This window comes from Stigmatopora nigra, chromosome 3 (genome assembly GCF_051989575.1).
Source record: "Stigmatopora nigra isolate UIUO_SnigA chromosome 3, RoL_Snig_1.1, whole genome shotgun sequence".
In the NCBI taxonomy this organism is placed as follows: Eukaryota; Metazoa; Chordata; class Actinopteri; order Syngnathiformes; family Syngnathidae; genus Stigmatopora; species Stigmatopora nigra.
The window spans coordinates 15,141,955-15,159,241 of record NC_135510.1 but is presented as its reverse complement, the minus strand read 5'-3'; the positions used below and the strand labels follow the sequence as shown (position 1 = coordinate 15,159,241).

At 38.4% G+C, this 17,287-nt stretch overlaps 2 protein-coding genes across 3 annotated transcripts; both read right to left on the bottom strand.

The window, feature by feature from the left end:
* Positions 1-6: 6 nt before the first annotated feature.
* nucb2a (nucleobindin 2a) lies at positions 7-6,121 on the bottom strand. The gene is made up of 13 exons (XM_077712854.1): positions 5,955-6,121; positions 5,524-5,649; positions 4,640-4,747; positions 4,333-4,465; positions 4,151-4,254; positions 3,397-3,582; positions 3,209-3,299; positions 3,089-3,147; positions 2,935-3,027; positions 1,996-2,085; positions 1,741-1,911; positions 1,611-1,671; positions 7-1,514 (listed from the first exon to the last, which is right to left on the bottom strand). The coding sequence occupies exons 1-13, from the start codon at positions 5,973-5,975 to the stop codon at positions 1,303-1,305; spliced, it is 1,455 nt and encodes a 484-aa protein (XP_077568980.1). The 5' UTR covers positions 5,976-6,121; the 3' UTR covers positions 7-1,302.
* A 1,032-nt stretch (positions 6,122-7,153) lies between these two features.
* On the bottom strand, positions 7,154-17,188 carry LOC144194713 (lactadherin-like). Of its 2 annotated transcripts, none has more exons than XM_077713938.1 (10): positions 16,990-17,188; positions 14,735-14,860; positions 14,532-14,663; positions 11,071-11,184; positions 10,788-10,969; positions 10,558-10,713; positions 10,342-10,486; positions 8,975-9,177; positions 8,742-8,897; positions 7,154-7,813 (listed from the first exon to the last, which is right to left on the bottom strand). In XM_077713938.1, the coding sequence occupies exons 1-10, from the start codon at positions 17,063-17,065 to the stop codon at positions 7,670-7,672; spliced, it is 1,434 nt and encodes a 477-aa protein (XP_077570064.1). In that variant the 5' UTR covers positions 17,066-17,188; the 3' UTR covers positions 7,154-7,669. The 2 variants fall into 2 exon arrangements, with proteins under 2 accessions (XP_077570064.1, XP_077570065.1); XM_077713939.1 differs by having other exon boundaries at positions 8,975-9,159.
* Positions 17,189-17,287: the final 99 nt, after the last annotated feature.

Here is a 17,287-nt window from a genome sequence, read left to right as displayed (position 1 = left end):
ACAGCCTTTGATTGATTATTACCACTTGCTCATATTGCAAGAAGTAGTAACTCATTTATTGTCTTAGGTAAACTGAAGCATACAAGTAGCAACATATACATTGACAATTTAATCCAGCAGCAAGCAATAAAAGAACCACCTGTACTTCATGTGCAAACTAATATGCCAAAATTTTGGAGAAAAAAAAGCTCTTGGCAAAGCTGAGAAATGTTTTGGGGGCCTACAAGCATGAAAACGTGCAGTTTTGCAAACTCGACAGACGAATGAAAATCATATCACTGTAAGCATGATGTATGAGATCACATGGTTTAGGATTTGTGAAAACAGAAATGTATGACTATGTCACTTAAATGAACGCAAAAGGTTACTGCATTAACAATGTACTCCACTTTGTATTTTTTTTGCCATTTTTAAATTGTATAAAAATTAATGCCATAAAAAGTAATAATTTGCAATTCAACTGATGTCACAATGGCTGTTTAATTATAAAGTCATTAAGTCTGATCAAATAAAACCCATCACATACAATTAGGTACATGAGCAAAAACAGTGGTATTTTAATTGTACAGCCTCCAAATGTGCCTAACAAAAAATGTCCAACATTTTGCAAAACCATAAAATGCAATCTTTGCAGATGTCTGATTAAAATCGAGAAATTCAGATTTTTTTCTTCAGTTTTGGCAGTTTTAACAGCATCATTTTGATTAAATGACCACCAAAAGTTATTTTGACTGTTGTGAAGCTATTTTGTAAGTGAAAATGATAGCGCAGCACATTATATTCCTAATGGCCATGATTTTAAACAGCACAATTCAGTCAACACTTGTATTCTCAACTCATTGGCATGCTAGACATCAATCCATTTTGACAGGGAGGACTGACAGCGCTCATTCGATTGCTATACCAGCCTTCCTGTCAAATTGGATTGATGTCTTGTCTTGTACCATCAATGTCAATGCCTGCAAATGGAATTGATGTCTAGCGCTGTCCATGGTAATGAGGTAATGTCAAATTTGGGTCTCACTGCAATATTGCAAAACAGAACATTTCAGTCAAAGTCTAGTCCAAAGGCTTAAAGTGACTTAATCCACAGGCCTCAAAATCAAATATATTGTTGTTATAGCTCAAATGTCCCTGTCATGCCATCGTGTTGACAAAATGCTCCTAAAAATCCATTATTTATAAGTCGGACACCAGAACCTGGCATTGTTCATCTTGTGTGCTTTTCCATCCTGAGCGAGATCTGAAGCACCAATAGGATGAGCTCCAAAACAAAAAAAAAAGGTCCAGCTGTAAAAGGCTCTACTTCTGATGGTTTTGGCTTTGTTGATCTTCGTGGTGGTCCGGAGGCAGATCCTGGTTTGTCTGCTGGACCGTTTGCCGATTCTGGTCTTGAGAAGCCTCAGGGTGAGCCTGTGCTTCCTGTTGATGCTCTTGAGCCAGGATCTCTTGGTTGTGTTGCATCTGCTGCTGATTGTCGAGAATGTGGTTGTTCGGGATGGCATTTCCTTCCACTGCGACAAAAAACAGCAAACAACATCAACGGGATATCAGCCTGTAAAAATAAATAAATAAATAAAAAGGGGGAGGAAAAATATACGGGAACCTACCATGGACTTCAGGAGGGGGCTCTACTTTTTCAGAGCGGAGACGTTCCATATGATTGACCGCCTGAAAAGAAGAATGGTAATCCAGTTTTTTTCCCCAATGGTGAGCAATGGGGAGCAAATCTGGATTTACCTGCTGCAACTCGATTTTCTGCGCATTAAGTTGCTCCTGCTGTCTTTCCAGCTCGTTCCTTTGCTGTTCAAGGTCGGCGGCTTTCTGGTGAAGCTCCTGCTCTTGACGAGCTAGGTGCTCCTCAAACTCCCTCATCTCGTCGTCAGTGTAAGCCTGGTTCTGCTCCAACGTCTGGCGCACACCATGCAAGTGTATTCACTTTTATAGCATTTTAATCCATTGCATTAATCCTATTTGTTGTAGGGTGAATTTTACCTCCCAACTATCTGGCTCCAAGAATTCTTTTTTATTTGTGGCAGTCATGAACTCATCCAAAGACACCAGCCTGTCTTTGTTAGCATCTACCTGCAAGTTCACTTAATTGTCAATAAACTGGATGCATGAAATTGGAAAATCAGTACTGTATTTTCCTGACCATAAGTCACATTTTTTTATTGGGAATGTTAGAGTTATCGATATTATATATGTGCTTGCAATGAAGAACACTTTGCTGATTTTGGATATTAAACATTACATATATTAACGCGTTATCAATATTATATATGTGCTTGCAATGAATATTATATATGTGCTTGCAACGAAGTACTGGTAACTGGCAAATACTGAATAATACATTTACTCACAAAATATGGTTCAGAAACCTGGTAAAAAAAACTGAGTATGGACACAATTCTCAAATGGAATTTACAATTTTAAATCCTTAAAGTCTAATTCTCTATCATACTATTTAGAATTTTGCAAAATTAAAATGGCAGCGAAGGGGGACTTTTTCACTAGCGGATGGCAGTTATTCACCAAGATTCGTGTATAATGTGCAACCGAACTCCGAGTTTTTTGGTACCAAATTTGACGTGTTATACTCTGATAAGTACGGTAATACACAAGTTTGACTTCCGTTTTTTTCTCTTTAACCTTATGTAGATTATTTTTAGGTTATAGTCATCTAAGGAACTTATGTTAACAGATTTTTTTTACATTTTCCGTTTTTTTTTTACCATATTACTTTTTATGTTTACTATATTACTTTAACCTGTTTGCTCCTGGTTTCTGATAAAATAGAAAAATGTCCCAAAACTGCGACTTATATGTTATTCCTCTTAATTGTACATTATTTGGCTGGTGCGACTTATACTCAGGTGTGACTTTTAATCCGATTAAAATTGTATTAATCAAGCAAAATTGTGAAAAGAATACCTCATTCATCACGTGCTCTCTCATACGCAACCTCTCTTCCTCCATTTCTACCATGTCATCCTCTTCATTTGCGGGGTCGTAGAGTTTTTCCAGCTGCAACGTCAGGTGGCGAGCATCAATCACGGATAAAACCTCATTGGACGGGACTCCTCACCTCTTTGGTGAACAGCGATTCCAGTTCCTGTTCATCAAAAAAGCCATCTCCGTTGGTGTCTGCGAAACAAGGAGCAGTCAAGCTTCTGGGAGATCACCTGGCATGGAGATAACGCCTTACCGTGCAAGTTGAAAAAGGTTTTGGGATCAAAGTCCTCCGGGTCTAAGCCGTCAGTGTCTTCCCACACTTCCTTGAGTTGATTCTGGCTGCCCTAAAAACAGATGATTAAATTGGAATCAGACTGTTATTTGACTGTAAGGGTACACAACAGGAGAGTTTTCTGTGGCTCCAGCCTATGAAAAACCCACCGGGTGGTTGACTTTAGGGTGAATGGCGTGTTTTTTCCTCAGTTCCTCGTAATGCTCCTCCTCTTCCTTTCGCTGATCTTCGTCCAGTGTCTTCAAGTGTTCGCGTCTGTCGTGCTCCTTCATCATTTCATAACGCTTGAATTCCTCGTGTCGTTCTTTGTCAAAGTTCTCCAGATCATTTGTAGCCTTGGTAAAAAAGACAACATTGCACTTTGATTATATCCTTCTGGGACTGATTGTCTAAATACAATAACGACTTTACGACTCTGAAATAATGTTTTGGGATGCGTCATGTGGCTACCGTGAGTGCGTAGACCAGGGGTCGTCGGGAACCTTTTTGACGAAGAGAGCCATAAACAATTCATATTTTCAAACATTATTCCTTGAGAGCCATAAACAATTCATATTTTCAAACATTATTCCTTGAGAGCCATACTCAGAATTTAAAAGTAAAAATACATGAAAATGTGAGCATTTATTATTCATTTCACCACAAAAGTCTGAATTCTTTTGAGAACATTATTTCACTGTTGCTAATCAATGAGTATCAATGAGAGAAGATGCATACAGAAGAGTCTAATGAAGAAAAAATATGATTTAAAAAGGCGGAAAATATGGCTCCCGAGCCACATGTGGCTCCCGAGCCACATATGGCTCCCGAGCCACACGTTCCCTACCCCTGGCGTAGACTGTAAATACGAAGACACATTTGACAATTTCAAGCATAAACATTATTGTTGGCTATCTGCTTTACCGATTTGATGAGCCGATCCAGGTCCTCCACTTCAAATGTATGTGGGTTCATATGGTTCAAGTATTCAAACTGTTTCAGCAAAACCTGGTGGTCCACTGCGATATCTAAGCAGGGGACAAATGGACAGCAAATATTAGGATGCACCATTTCTGCCAAAGTGTTTCTTTGCCTGGTTGACCTACCATTTCCTCCTTCAATGTCTTGCTTGGCCTTAATCAGTGTCCTTAGTCGATTTACTTCTTGCCTCTTTAACTCATCCAGTTTGGTTCTGACATGGTGGCTGACAAAGTCCAACTCTTTGGCTAGTTTACCTTCCTGCCGTGTAAGGAAATATTATGTTACACAACGGTTGGGGGATGAAGAAAAAAAAAAAGTACAATATTTGTTAACTATTGCTTCAATTAAGTTGTCAATGAAAAGTGGAGAGTGATTTATGTTTTATTCCAGTTTTTTTTTTGTTTTCCGCTAAAGAAAAACAATGTTCTTTACCTTGATATCTTCCATGTCCGTATTATGGAGTTTTTCTCTGAAATGTTCATCTTTTTCGAGAAAATCTATGACTTCCCTGAGGTAGCGGTCATAGTGAAGACCAGTATCCTTAAAAGAAAAGCAAAACATGTAGAAAAATAAACATTAGGTCAAAGACAATTGTACTGGGAAAAAAAAAATCAACTTTATTTGTTGCAATATAAGCAATTACTTTTTGCTCTTCATTTGAAACCTGCATCTTATTTATGGATATGGATACTATCCACAGCTCTGCGCATTATGACAACAATACCATTTTGGGTGTATTCAAAGTCTAACTAAAACAACTTGGGGCAGTAACCAGTGTTTTATTAACACTGTTATCAAATAATTATTAATGCATTACATAAATATTAATGAATACATATGAATTACACATAATGAGTAATACAATGAACCAAATCATTAGTTTATCCCCAAAGGGTAGTAGATTCAGATGTTGGGGCGCAAACATACAGTAAGAAGCCTTAAGTATTTTTCTAAAGATGTAAAATAGTTATTATAACGAGAGCAAATGAAATATGAACAGGGCTTTGTGAATAAAACTAATAACAATTTCAAAACAAATGTAATATGAGAGGTAGAATATGCTGCACTGTTAAGGCAGTAAATCAGAAATGGTTGTTTTATATAAAAACGGTTTATATTTAAATGTTGTTTATTAAAACAAAAAAAAGAAATAAAGGTTGGTAAATTACAAATAAATAAATAATAAATAAATTAATTGATTAATAGTCACTTGCTCCCAAAAAGTTAAATCTAATATTGGGATGTGTAAAAAGAAATGTGTAACTTTGTAAACAATGAAAACATGGAAGGAAAATAAAAGCAAAGTAAACAATTACCACACTTGGAGCATCCTCTATTTTGACTGGTGGCTCTTGAATTTTAGTCTTGTCCTTACTGATGGGAACTGCCTCCAAAGTGAGCACCAGACCACAGCTGATCAGCAAGACACGACTCCACCACATCTTTAACACCAAACACAAAAGTAAAGACTAAAATCAAACCTATTTCAACAACCCTTGATATGATGACATTTATTTTTTGGGGCTAATGACCCCCCCCCCCCCCCCTCCCACCCCCATTAAATCAAATTACTATGTAGCCAGAGGGGACTAGTTAGCCTTAGCAATGGTTCTGTCAGATTTAGCAATGATCTGCCACGCTAATAAAAATGATCGCTTGGCAATTTGATTCCGTTAGGTGTTTAGTATAAACCCGTAGCGTAAAATGAAATAAAACAGCCCACTTAATGCTCATGTTGTGTACTCACGTTACTGTGACTGTAAACCATAATTTCCTCGAATCCTCGCCTCTTCTTTAATAGAAGCCGTGTCGGCCGGCAAGTAGGTTATTCCGTCCGTGGGAGGTCCGAGTGGCAATAAAGCTTTCTCATTGGCTATTATACACGTCTGTCAAATTAATTTGCAGTTTGGTTGCATCGGATAGTACGTGGCGAGTTGACCAAACTGCCCGCTGTCAATTGACGAACACGGAAAAGTATCATTTCCGCTTCATAGAAAGGCGAAACCGCACACGCGTCATCTAGTACACTTTGGTGCTATCTTGGGTTTTGTATTTTTCTGGTATTATGCTGTAATGTGATGCCATAAAAATCTGCACATGACATTATTTTCTCCACTATTAAAACAGTACACAAAGAAATAGAAGGGTTACGAGAATCAATTCATTTATTTTCCGCAGTGCTATCCTCATAAGGATCGCGGGGGGTGCTGGAGCCTATCACAGATAACTACAGGCACCAGGCGGCGGACACCCTAAATTGGTGGCCAGTCAATCGCAGGGCACAAGGGGACAGATGTCCTCACAAACCTAGGGGCAATTTAGAGTGTCCAATCAGCCTACCATACAGGTTTTTGGGATGTAGGAAGAAACTGGAGTACCCAGAGAAAACCCACGAAATCTCGGGGAGAACATGCAAACTACACACAGGAAGGTCCAGACCAGAGATCAAACCCTCAATCTTAGAACTGTGGGCCTGACACGCAAACCACTCTTCCAATGTGCTGCCCGTGTATGCGAATACTAACCTTTTATTTGTATATAAGTAAGTATATCTAGTTCGCTTAAGATACAATATGACCCAAAATGTGGATGATTATTTTTCAGTATATTTCTAATGGAAAAAAAAAATTGGTTCGTTCATTCATTTTCTGAACTTCTTATCTTCAAAATGTTGCAGGGGTGCTTGAGCCTGACCCAACTAACAACAGGCAGTAGGCGGGATACACTTGGAGTTGGTTGCCGGCAATAACATTGTTCCCTAGAAATTTTGATTGGTAAATTAGAGGATGTGAATTTGATTTTAAGAAATGTATCAAACATAGTAAATAAAGTAAATTGTTTTGCTATCTGTAATAAAAATGGGGCTTTCTGTGTCAATAAGAGGTAAAAAAAAATGCCAATAATAGACGTGAAAGTGTTATGCAAAGCACAAAGAATAAATGTTAATGTAATGCAACAATACATTTTGAAAAAAATGTTTAATTTGACCTTTCTACACATTTTAAGTGCTGTAAAACTGTTACAACCACATTTTTTAAACATGAAAAAATAAGTTTGATGTGTAAACAACAAAAATAATCCCTAAAATACTCACAGTGTACCAAAATTCAAATTGGGAAGATTAATGTATTGTAGTGCATATCTGTTCTTAAAGATCACTATACGTATTTCAATTGGGAAAAAAAATATTTACACCGAGCAACATATGACTAGCATGCCGTACTGTACATGTTATAAGCAAAATTAGACGATTCATTTAGCATTTTAACAACATAATACAACTTAAAGCACAAATAAACAGTAAGTAGTGTCAATTTATATAAAAAAAAAGACAAAGTGCTACTTATGTGAAAGTCCAGCAACATGATCTTCATCCAGTTATACAGCACAATTTAAATGCTGTCATGAAAAGGAAAGGGAAAGAATGTGAAAAAAAACAATGAGATCTGCAAAAATAAGTCTCTAGTCATCACAGCCTAGTAGTTCAATGCGGAGAGTGATACGTTCCTGCCACTCCCAGGGAACCACTCGGATGAAACGGGCGTAGAACGCCGGTTCAAATACATTCTTTATGTGGCTGTTGTTGTCAATATTTCCTTGAAAAAGCTGAAAAAGAAGATGATTGGAATGATAATTGGCAGCAGTTCAATGTCAGCTAAGTTTTGTTAAGCACTTCTATGTTCTCAAAACATCTATTCAAAATTTTAAATTGACAATCTTTTAATAATGTATTTATTCACCAGGTGTTTCAGAGGCCTGGCACAATGACACAAACAACCATTCGCTCTCACACTCATACATAAGGACAATTTAAATTGTGTTCAACCAGCTATGGCACAGGTGTCTAAGTGGCGGCCACGGGGCCAAATCTGGCCCGCTGCATCATTTTGTGTGGCCCGGGAAAGTAAATCATGAGTGCCGACTTTCTGTTTTAGGATCAAATTAAAATGAAGAGTATAGAGATATATTACCTTTCCTGATTTCCCCCCTTTTAAATCAATAATTGAATTATTTTTAACCCATTTTTTCTGTGTTTTTAGTTCAAAAATCATTTTGTAAAATCTAAAAAAAATATATATAAAAAATATAAAATAAACATTGTTTTAGATCTATAAAAAAGTGAATATTAATCCAGTTCTTTTAATCAATTTCTAAAAAAAAAAAAAAAAATCTAAATATTATATCCAAAATGGTCCGGCACACATAAAATCGAGTTGACGTTAAAGCGGCCCGCGGACCAACTCGACTTGAGCTATGGCATCCATATTTTGGGGATGTGGGAAGAAACCAGAGTACCCTGAGAAAACTCACACAGGCACAGCGAGAAACATGCAAATTCCACACAAATGGTAGAAAACCACCAGTGATTGAACCCTTGAGCTTAACACTGTGAGGCAGATGTACTAACCACCATCCCGCCATACAAAAGTTGATATAAAAGCTAATCTTGTAGAATTTGATTTATACAAATATATAACATGTTCTTTTCCACCTTTAACATGAATCGTTGTTAAAAGCTGTACAAATGACTGACCTTATCACGGCCAGTGATGACATCCTTCACTATATTCCATGACTCTTCATCATTACTGTAAGCTACTTTGAACACAGACACAAATTGCACCACTCCAAAGTCTTTGGCCCCTTGAGTGATGATACCGGTGAGGCGCTTTGTCTTCTCGAGATCCACCTAAACAAGAGATATCGAGCATTGGAAAATCGGCGTCATTTCAGCGTCGTCATTACGTGATGAGCATCATCTGTCACCTGGATCCACTCTGATCGGTTGTTTTGGGAAGGTGACCATGCATTAGTCTTCCCCTGCTTATCCAGACGAGCAAACTGAGGCAGCCAAGTGAAGCTATCGATGCCCCATGTGCGGAAAGAACTGGAGGCTGACAGTTGACTGTCGGATACTAGACGAGACTTCATTCCCATCGGCTCTGAGCACCCTGTGGTGTTTGAATAAACTGTGAATAAAGAAGCAGACAGAAGGAAGGAATGGAAAAACCAAGAGAAAAGGAGTAGAATAGATGAATAAATAAACCCGCAGAAAAGAATAATCATTGTCCTCCACCAGAAAATCAGAAGGAAAAAAAAATGTTGGATCCTGTACTAACCGATGACGGAGTAAAAAGAGAGCAATAAGGCGGAAAGATAGGTGGCGCTCATGCAGGAAATTGCACAATTCAACATATTTCTATGTATGGCATTAGTGCAGTATTTTCTGGGCTGTATGTAATAGTCATGTAAGTTTTATTTTTGGCTGTACTAATGAAAAAAACTGTAAATGTTATATAAACAGGTGCCTATTTAGCCTGTCCTCCACTGATACACTGGTACCTCTACTTACGAATGCCTCCACTTACGAACGCCTCCACTTACGAACGCCTCCACTTACGAACGCCTCCACTTACGAACGCCTCCACTTACGAACGCCTCCACTTACGAACGCCTCCACTTACGAACGCCTCCACTTACGAACGCCTCCACTTACGAACGCCTCCACTTACGAATGCCTCCACTTACGAATGCCTCCACTTACGAATGCCTCCACTTACGAATCCCTCCACTTACGAATGCCTCCACTTACGAATGCCTCCACTTACGAATGCCTCTCCTTCTGAAATTTTCAGGTTACAAAACACTTTGAAATGCAAATGACTGTTCCAATATACAAAAACAAGATCCAAGTTACGAAATCCCCCAAAACGAAAATAGATTTCCTGTGTCCGTTATTTTATGTTTAAATTGTCCTCCATCTTGCTTGACACTACAGCGACTTCCTACTGGAAAGTACTACTGGAAGTTCTTTATTTTAAATTATTGGTGCGAATTAAATGAATAAGCAGGCCCTGTTATCCATCAAGGAAACACAGAAGATAAAAAAGTGGCATGCAATTGACTGACATTGCATGTCAATACTCTGGTGCGAGTTGTAGTAAAAAAAATTGTCTTAAACTATTTTTGCTAATATTTTCTCATGGAGTCCAATTTTAACAAGCACAGATTGCATCTGCCTGACTTTGAGTAAATTTTGCTTAAGGATATAACAGGATCATGTAAACATGTTATGCTGGATTCTTATTCATCACGAGAATTTTATAGCAATTGGGTGTTTTGGATGAAATTACCATTGAGTTCACATCCCACCAGCTCCATGCGTAGGGTACATGCCTTTCGGCAAACCACAGGAATTATACGGATGTACTGGGCCACAAGGGGTGGGTCAAAAAGATTGGTCTTTGTGCTGTCGTTATCGATGTTGCCCACCAAAATCTGCAGTACAAAGTTGTACAACAAGAGCAGCGATGGGCATGCGTGCCAAGCTTTTGATCACACATGCTCACCTTGTCTCTCCGTTGTCCATCCATTCTGTAGGTGGTATAAGTCTTGCCATCAAAGCTGCTCGCCACCTTGAAGGCCTTTACGAATTCCGCCGTGCCCATACGACTGGCCCCTTGAGTTATGATTCCCGTCAGACGCATCTTCTTCTGCATGTTGATCTGTCACAAGAAGAAGTGATGAAAGTTTCACTTCACTAATGGAAAGTCTGGGAATGAACGATGATTTCTCTTACCTCGATCCAAGGGTTTTTGTCATGGACAGCCGATGTCCAGGCATTGACGATGCCTTGATTGTTGAGCCGCGCCAACTCCGGACCCCATCGCTGAAGACCAAGAATTCCGTAGTGCACAGATGATGCGGAAATCTGGGACTCGGCTATTGCGCCGCCTTCCATTCCCAGTAGAGAAATACAACCTGAGAATGAAACATAGTAATAGTAGTACACATCATGTTTAACTCCACTAGCATACATTAGTTGATGATTTCTTTAAATGCATTAAAATGAGTGAACATACGTAGTTGGCACTGCTTCCCAACATAGGGTGAAGGGCACTGACATGAAAAATCACCATCAAGGTCTTTGCACATGCCTCCATTTTTACATGGTCGATTGGCGCAGTCATTCACATCTAGAAGAAAGGACGGCATTATCAAATTGGGCAGTTAAAATCATGCCAGCAAAGCAATGCTTCATAGTTCTAACTGTAGATCTATGTTATAATCCAAACCACCACACGGTGGCACAAATAAACCAAAGTTTATACAACACCAGGCCAACTCTTTCTAAACCTACAACTGGAATTAAATACTGGAGTGAATGAAATGAATTTGTCCGTAACTTGTTTCTTCCAGAGCAACAGAACAAAAGAAAAAAAACGATACTTGCTTTACTTTACGATACTTTACTTCAAGATTAAATTGAAAAGCAGGCTTGTTTCTGTTTGATTGAGGTTATATATAGAACTTTAATTAACAAGCTTTTTTTCTTAAGTCAAATGGGCATCTTTGCAAATGAGCACATTTTTAAGTGACTTTAATTTATGCTATTACAATTTCATGAACCACCTTGTCTCAGCTCAAATAAAAAGCCTGACAATAGTTGACTAATCTAGCTATGTTCCCAACTAAATGAGCATAATTGATGTCCTAAGTAGCCAAGTATGATTATTTCAAATGTTTTTATTCCTTTTGCATTGTTCATGACTTGAATAAGGCTTAAAAAGGCAGAAAAAAGTCACTTTTTACAGGCCGAAAATGTGTCAAGTCATGTTGTTCTTCTGTACACTAAACGTTAAAGCTCGACTGATTCGTGAAGTGATCCCCTTGAAATTTTGTAGTTATGTAGCATGGGCCAATATCTACTGATCAACCCATTTTTTTTTTTTTTTTTAGATCAGGACTGATTAAGAAAATATTTTTTTTTAAATGAAGTTGTTAACCAGCAGAGGGCAGCTTTGTGTTTGGACACATGCTGATTTCTAATTTTCATGGTTAGTAACCTACTACACACAGAAAATCACACATCACTGCGTGGCTTCATAATGTGTTTCATTTTTTTCCACGAGATTTAATGAAAATAAACACATACATATTCAGTCACTGTAAATGCTGGAAGTATCAAAGTAATTTAATTGTTTCCATATTCAGTCACTGTAACTGCTGGAAGTATGAAAGTAATTTAATTGTGTCCTTAGTCTGCGCCAATTACTTCCCCTCAACAATGATAAACAACATGTTGTGCTACCTTTCCTGAAATGACCTTAAAGACTCTGGTAAAGCAGTTTGGCAGGTGACAGGCTGACGTAATGCCACATGGATCTCTGCAATTCTTTCTCCACTAAGAGGATTGGTCAAAACTTCGGAATGCTAATATGGTCATCACAACACAAACAAAACAGCTGAAAACTCTTGATCCAGCTAAGAAAGTGTACCAAGTAATCTGACTGATTTGCTCGAAATCCAGCAATGGAGCACGTGAATTCTACTTAACATTTTGGTTTGAGAACAATATTTCTTTTTGACAAATACAGTCAAAATAAATAATTATACAACATAAACTCTGAAGAGTTTCCAGAAACAAAACACACTAGTACTTTTCTTATTACCAAATGATGAGTTTAAGAGAGAAACAAATCTCTGTAAATAAATGAATAGGTTTTAACTTAACCACAAGACCATTTCTGTGTATGACGTCTGACACAGAATTAGAACTGGGGCAGGGAGCACACTACACAAACCTACAATTGGTGGTCAGCCTGTGGACTATGGGCTGGCATGTGCTTTTCATTCAAAATAAATAGCCCTTCAGTAATATAATTAAGGGGTGAGTAAAAACACTATTTCCCAATCCCTAAACTTTTTACCTTCCACATTCCCAATCACAAAAACTGACGAATGTGTCATTTTTTGGCATGACATTGGTAAGGAATAATAAACTTAGCAATTAAGAGTATTTCATGGAATCCACTATAACATTTGAGCTGTTTTAATTAAAATCAGGTCTGTGAGAACCAGTGTGGGTGGCATCTGCATACTAAGAGACTTGGTGAAGGTTTTTCTAACTAATTAGCCAAACAGAATAAGCATAGGACTCTGTGAAAGAGGTTCTTTCATGGACTTACTACACATCTTATTTACTACAACAGCACCGGCCTCAATTGTGAGTCTAGGGTAAACATCCATTTGCTCATAGGGTCACTCAATAGTGCCACATTTTTCTAACAGACACCTCCTCCTTCGACTGCTACTATTAGTATCTTGAACAGTAAACAGTGGAGTGTCGAAATATGTTCGTCAAGGAATTTATACTGGGAACATTTCACTCAGAGATGTTAAATTTGAGTCGACTTTATCCAGTTACATTGCAATGGATTTGAGGGCACAATGAGTGCATCCTTTATAGCAGCAGCCAATGTAATAAAGTGCTTACACCAAAGTGGTTTATAAAGTGGAGCTCATATTTGACTAGAATCTCAGTATTAATTCTCCAATTTTAAGTGAGAGCCTAGCAATCTACATTTTTTTCTTGGAGTGGCTGTGTCACTAAATAATCACATTGGTTTAAAGTTTAAACAATGAAGTAATTATATGCCACTTGATCTTAAAACTTCCTTTAAACTTGAGTTTTCAATTAAAAATACTCATTTTCAGACCATTTTTGTGACTACTTTGCTATGAGTTTAATGAGTGTGTGATAACCTGTTGAGTTTTATATGATCGTATCTTCCGGTCTATAAGTCGCACTTTTTTATAGTGTGGCCGAGCCTGAGGCTAATAGTCAAGTGTGACTTATGTACAATGTTCCTTCTAATATTTCGTGGGTCTGGGCAGAAAGCCAACCTCCCTGAGCGCACTGAGTACCAGTGTGAGCGACATCATCATTGCTCACTATGGCATACTGGCACACCAGTATCACACCTGCCATAAGCAGGTGCATGTCAATGTTCCCTCTAATTTTTCATGTAAAACATGCTACAAAACACAAAAACATGAGAGTTGACAGAGCTACTGCCACTGGCTGCTACGTAAATGGCGCCATTATGGGGAATGGGGTTAAAAAAAAAGTTTGGATTTTATTTACTGCGCGCCATACGATTGCTGCTGCGCAGAGAAGACGTAGTGCGTAATTGCGAGGGAACGTTGCTTATATATCTTTTTTTCCCCTTTTAACCACCAAAAACCTGTTTTTTGTATTTTCTTTTATTAATTTTTTATAGGCTGTAGTTATCCGAAAAACTGTTATCTTTAACAGCAGCCTCATTAATCTGTTTTTCTCCATTTTATAATTGTTACTTGAATGTATATTTGTTCTTGGTTTCTCATAATATAAAAAATTGCCTTCTCAAAAATGGAACTTATATATCATTTTTCCTTTTCATTGTGCATTCTTTGGCTGGTGCAATTTATACTCCGAGAAAATACAGTAGTTTGCTTACTTAAATATACGACACAAGGGAAACCGGACAGAACTACTTACTGATCTGGCAGTGAGCCCCTTCAAAGCCCGCCCCGCATTTGCAGACATACTCGTTGAAAACATCTCCTCTTCTGGTAGGAGTAATCACCTCACAAGATGCGTCATTCTTACAGGGATTGGGACTGCAAGGTCCTGAGTGAAGCAAGGAGAGGAATTTCAACAAAGTATAGTTTGGCATTGAAAATTTGCTTTGTTTGCCCTACCTAGCTCCGTCAGGTCGCACGTGTCTCCGGCAAACCCATCTGCACAGATGCAGATAAAAGGTTCTTCTCCTACCCCTGTCACGCAAGTACCACCATTATGGCAATGGTTCACCTCACAGTAGTCACCTAAGGCAAGGAGGAGAGAGACGTTTACTTTTTTTGTTCAGCCACTGTTCATTTCTTGACAGAAAAATTCTTTAAAATCTGTGCTATATTTGTCCTGTTGTTTTGCAGGAATAAGTAGAGCGCTAAGAACTGAGTCATATTTCTTGGATGGCTCTGGTAAATAGGGCAGAAAATGCCACGAGGGAGTGGCAGAGCACAGATTTATGAATCATAAAATGGCTTTTTGTTTATGGTTGCAATGCTGTTCATTATCTGGCAGCTTGGACATCAATGTGTTTGAAAGTATGTGAATGACTTGGACATCTATTTGGAAGGTGAATAAACAAAATGGTAATAGGACTCTAAAAATGGATTGTTGTTCACCATGTCAACCATTGCGACAATTTGCTTGATTTTGCGAAAACCGCTCCATTATTTCTAATACAGATTGGTGTTTTAAACACAAAGCTCCAGGACACAAAAGGCCCCGGGCCTGGGAATTTGTGCCTGCCAAAGAGAGCCAAGGGGACATAAACTGAGCCAGCCACTTGCTAAATGTTGTGCTAAAAATATTATAACCTGTAGTACAAAAACAATACTGCACGAGCTATTTATCTTGATATGTTTTAATAGTTTGAAATACAGTAAAACAGTCAAAAGTAATGACTTTTCATCAAAAAACTGCAGATATAGTTTGCCAAGCAACTATTTCTGTGATAGACTAAAACAAACCTTCTAGGTAAACAGCACTGACGACAAAACGTGCCTGTGTGTGGTTGGGATTAAGAGATTGCAGGATTAGCTAGGTGGAAAACATGCATGTAGGTCCTAGTCTGCAGGGAATGAGCAGTTATACAACATGACAAAATGCTCAGGATGGTTGCCGCCAATGAACTACCAGACTGACAGGTGACCTGTGAAGGCGTCATGAAGTTGGGCATTCCCACAGCCAATTTGATTCTGAACATCCCAGACATATTTGCATACTATTTTTGGCAGACAATGTGTGTGCAGGTGCTGGAAGTTGGCAGGATATTTCCAGGTTTATCTTGGGTTAGCTGAACAGACAGCTGTTCAATGTTGCCTCCAGACAAGAGCCCATAAGGTGGTTTTATTCTCCATCTGTACCACCTCACAATTTTTTTTACCATCAAGATGTCCATTCATGCAAATGACAGCATGTTGTAAATACACAAACATGACTACAAGTGCATACATGCTATACAGAAACTTGGTGTTGCAGGAAAAGGTAAATAAATGTTCTCACAATGATAACATTAGATCACTACAAGTGCTGAGGATTTGAAAAATTGTTACGTTTGTTCAATAGCTGCAGTTGCACTGAACTTAATGAATTGAATTCAATTGAACTGAATTGATGGACGACGAATTGAATGGTACGAGTGGTTAGCGCATCTGCCTCACAACTCTGAGTTCCTGTGTTCAAATCCAGGTCGGTCCACCTGTGTGGAGTTAGCATGTTCTTGCCGGTGTGGGTTTCCTCTGGGTACTCCGGTTTCCTCCCACATTCCAAAAAATGCATGGTTGGCTAATTGGCCACTTTAAATTTCCCCTAGGTATGGGTGTGAGTGTGCATGTTTTTTTTTTCTCCTTTTGCCCTGCGATTGGCGGGCCACCAATTGAGGATGTCCCCCGCCTCTGGCCCGGAGTCAGCTGGGATAGGCTCCAGCACCCCGTGCGACCTTAATGAGGATAAAGCGGTTCAGAAGATGAGATGAATTGAATGCTTTTATTGTCATTATAAAAAATAATGATATTTAAAGCTTTGTCACGAAGTGCACAAATAACAACAAACAAATAAATAATAACAATAACCAATAAGTAATACATACATAAATTATTATACATGACTATGTTGGCTTTCAAAGTATAAATGTATATTCCTTGAAATTACTTCAATTGACACCTTACTACGACCATGTCATCATCAAATTTGATACTTTAAAAATCTTCCTGTCAAAACGGACATCCATAAAACAATAAAAGGACGAAGAACTGGTTATTTAATTATTTCAGGGAGAGAAAAATAAAAAAGGTAAGCCGTGTACCTTGAATCACTCACTACAAACTGTTGAACTGACACAAGTCAACAAGAATAAGATCGTGTAACCCGAGTTACTTGGACTTACCTGTGACCGACAACAAGCAATGAAGAAGTGCAATCACGGCGAAATATACTTTTCCAGTATTTCTGCGAGATGTCATATTTTTACACGAAGGTGCTCCAAAGTTGAGTGAATCTCGGCTATGGCCGCATTCAAGAGCTCAGTGAAAAGTAGGAATTCTGTTGGCAGCTAAGACAGGACCAAGCAGTCAAACAGCCAACTTGGTGACGCCGTTGAGAGGCGGGACTACATCTTGAGTTATTCTTTATACAGAATGAGCCATTAAAACAGACTTCATTTATAGTATATTTTAAAACAGAGG

What these genes read in the sequence shown, in the direction of transcription:
- nucb2a (XM_077712854.1), bottom strand. Translation starts at nt 5,975, where the DNA reads ATGGTTTACAGTCACAGTAAC. An exon ending in AATCGCTGTTCACCAAAGAG is followed by an intron (nt 3,028 to 3,088) that starts GTGAGGAGTCCC and finishes CTGACGTTGCAG; the next exon opens with CTGGAAAAACTCTACGACCC. An exon ending in AGAAAATCGAGTTGCAGCAG is followed by an intron (nt 1,672 to 1,740) that starts GTAAATCCAGAT and finishes TCTTCTTTTCAG; the next exon opens with GCGGTCAATCATATGGAACG.
- LOC144194713 (XM_077713938.1), bottom strand. Translation starts at nt 17,065, where the DNA reads ATGACATCTCGCAGAAATACTGGAAAAGTATATTTCGCCGTGATTGCA. An exon ending in ATGGACAACGGAGAGACAAG is followed by an intron (nt 10,487 to 10,557) that starts GTGAGCATGTGT and finishes TTTGTACTGCAG; the next exon opens with ATTTTGGTGGGCAACATCGA. An exon ending in ACCGATCAGAGTGGATCCAG is followed by an intron (nt 8,898 to 8,974) that starts GTGACAGATGAT and finishes TCTCTTGTTTAG; the next exon opens with GTGGATCTCGAGAAGACAAA.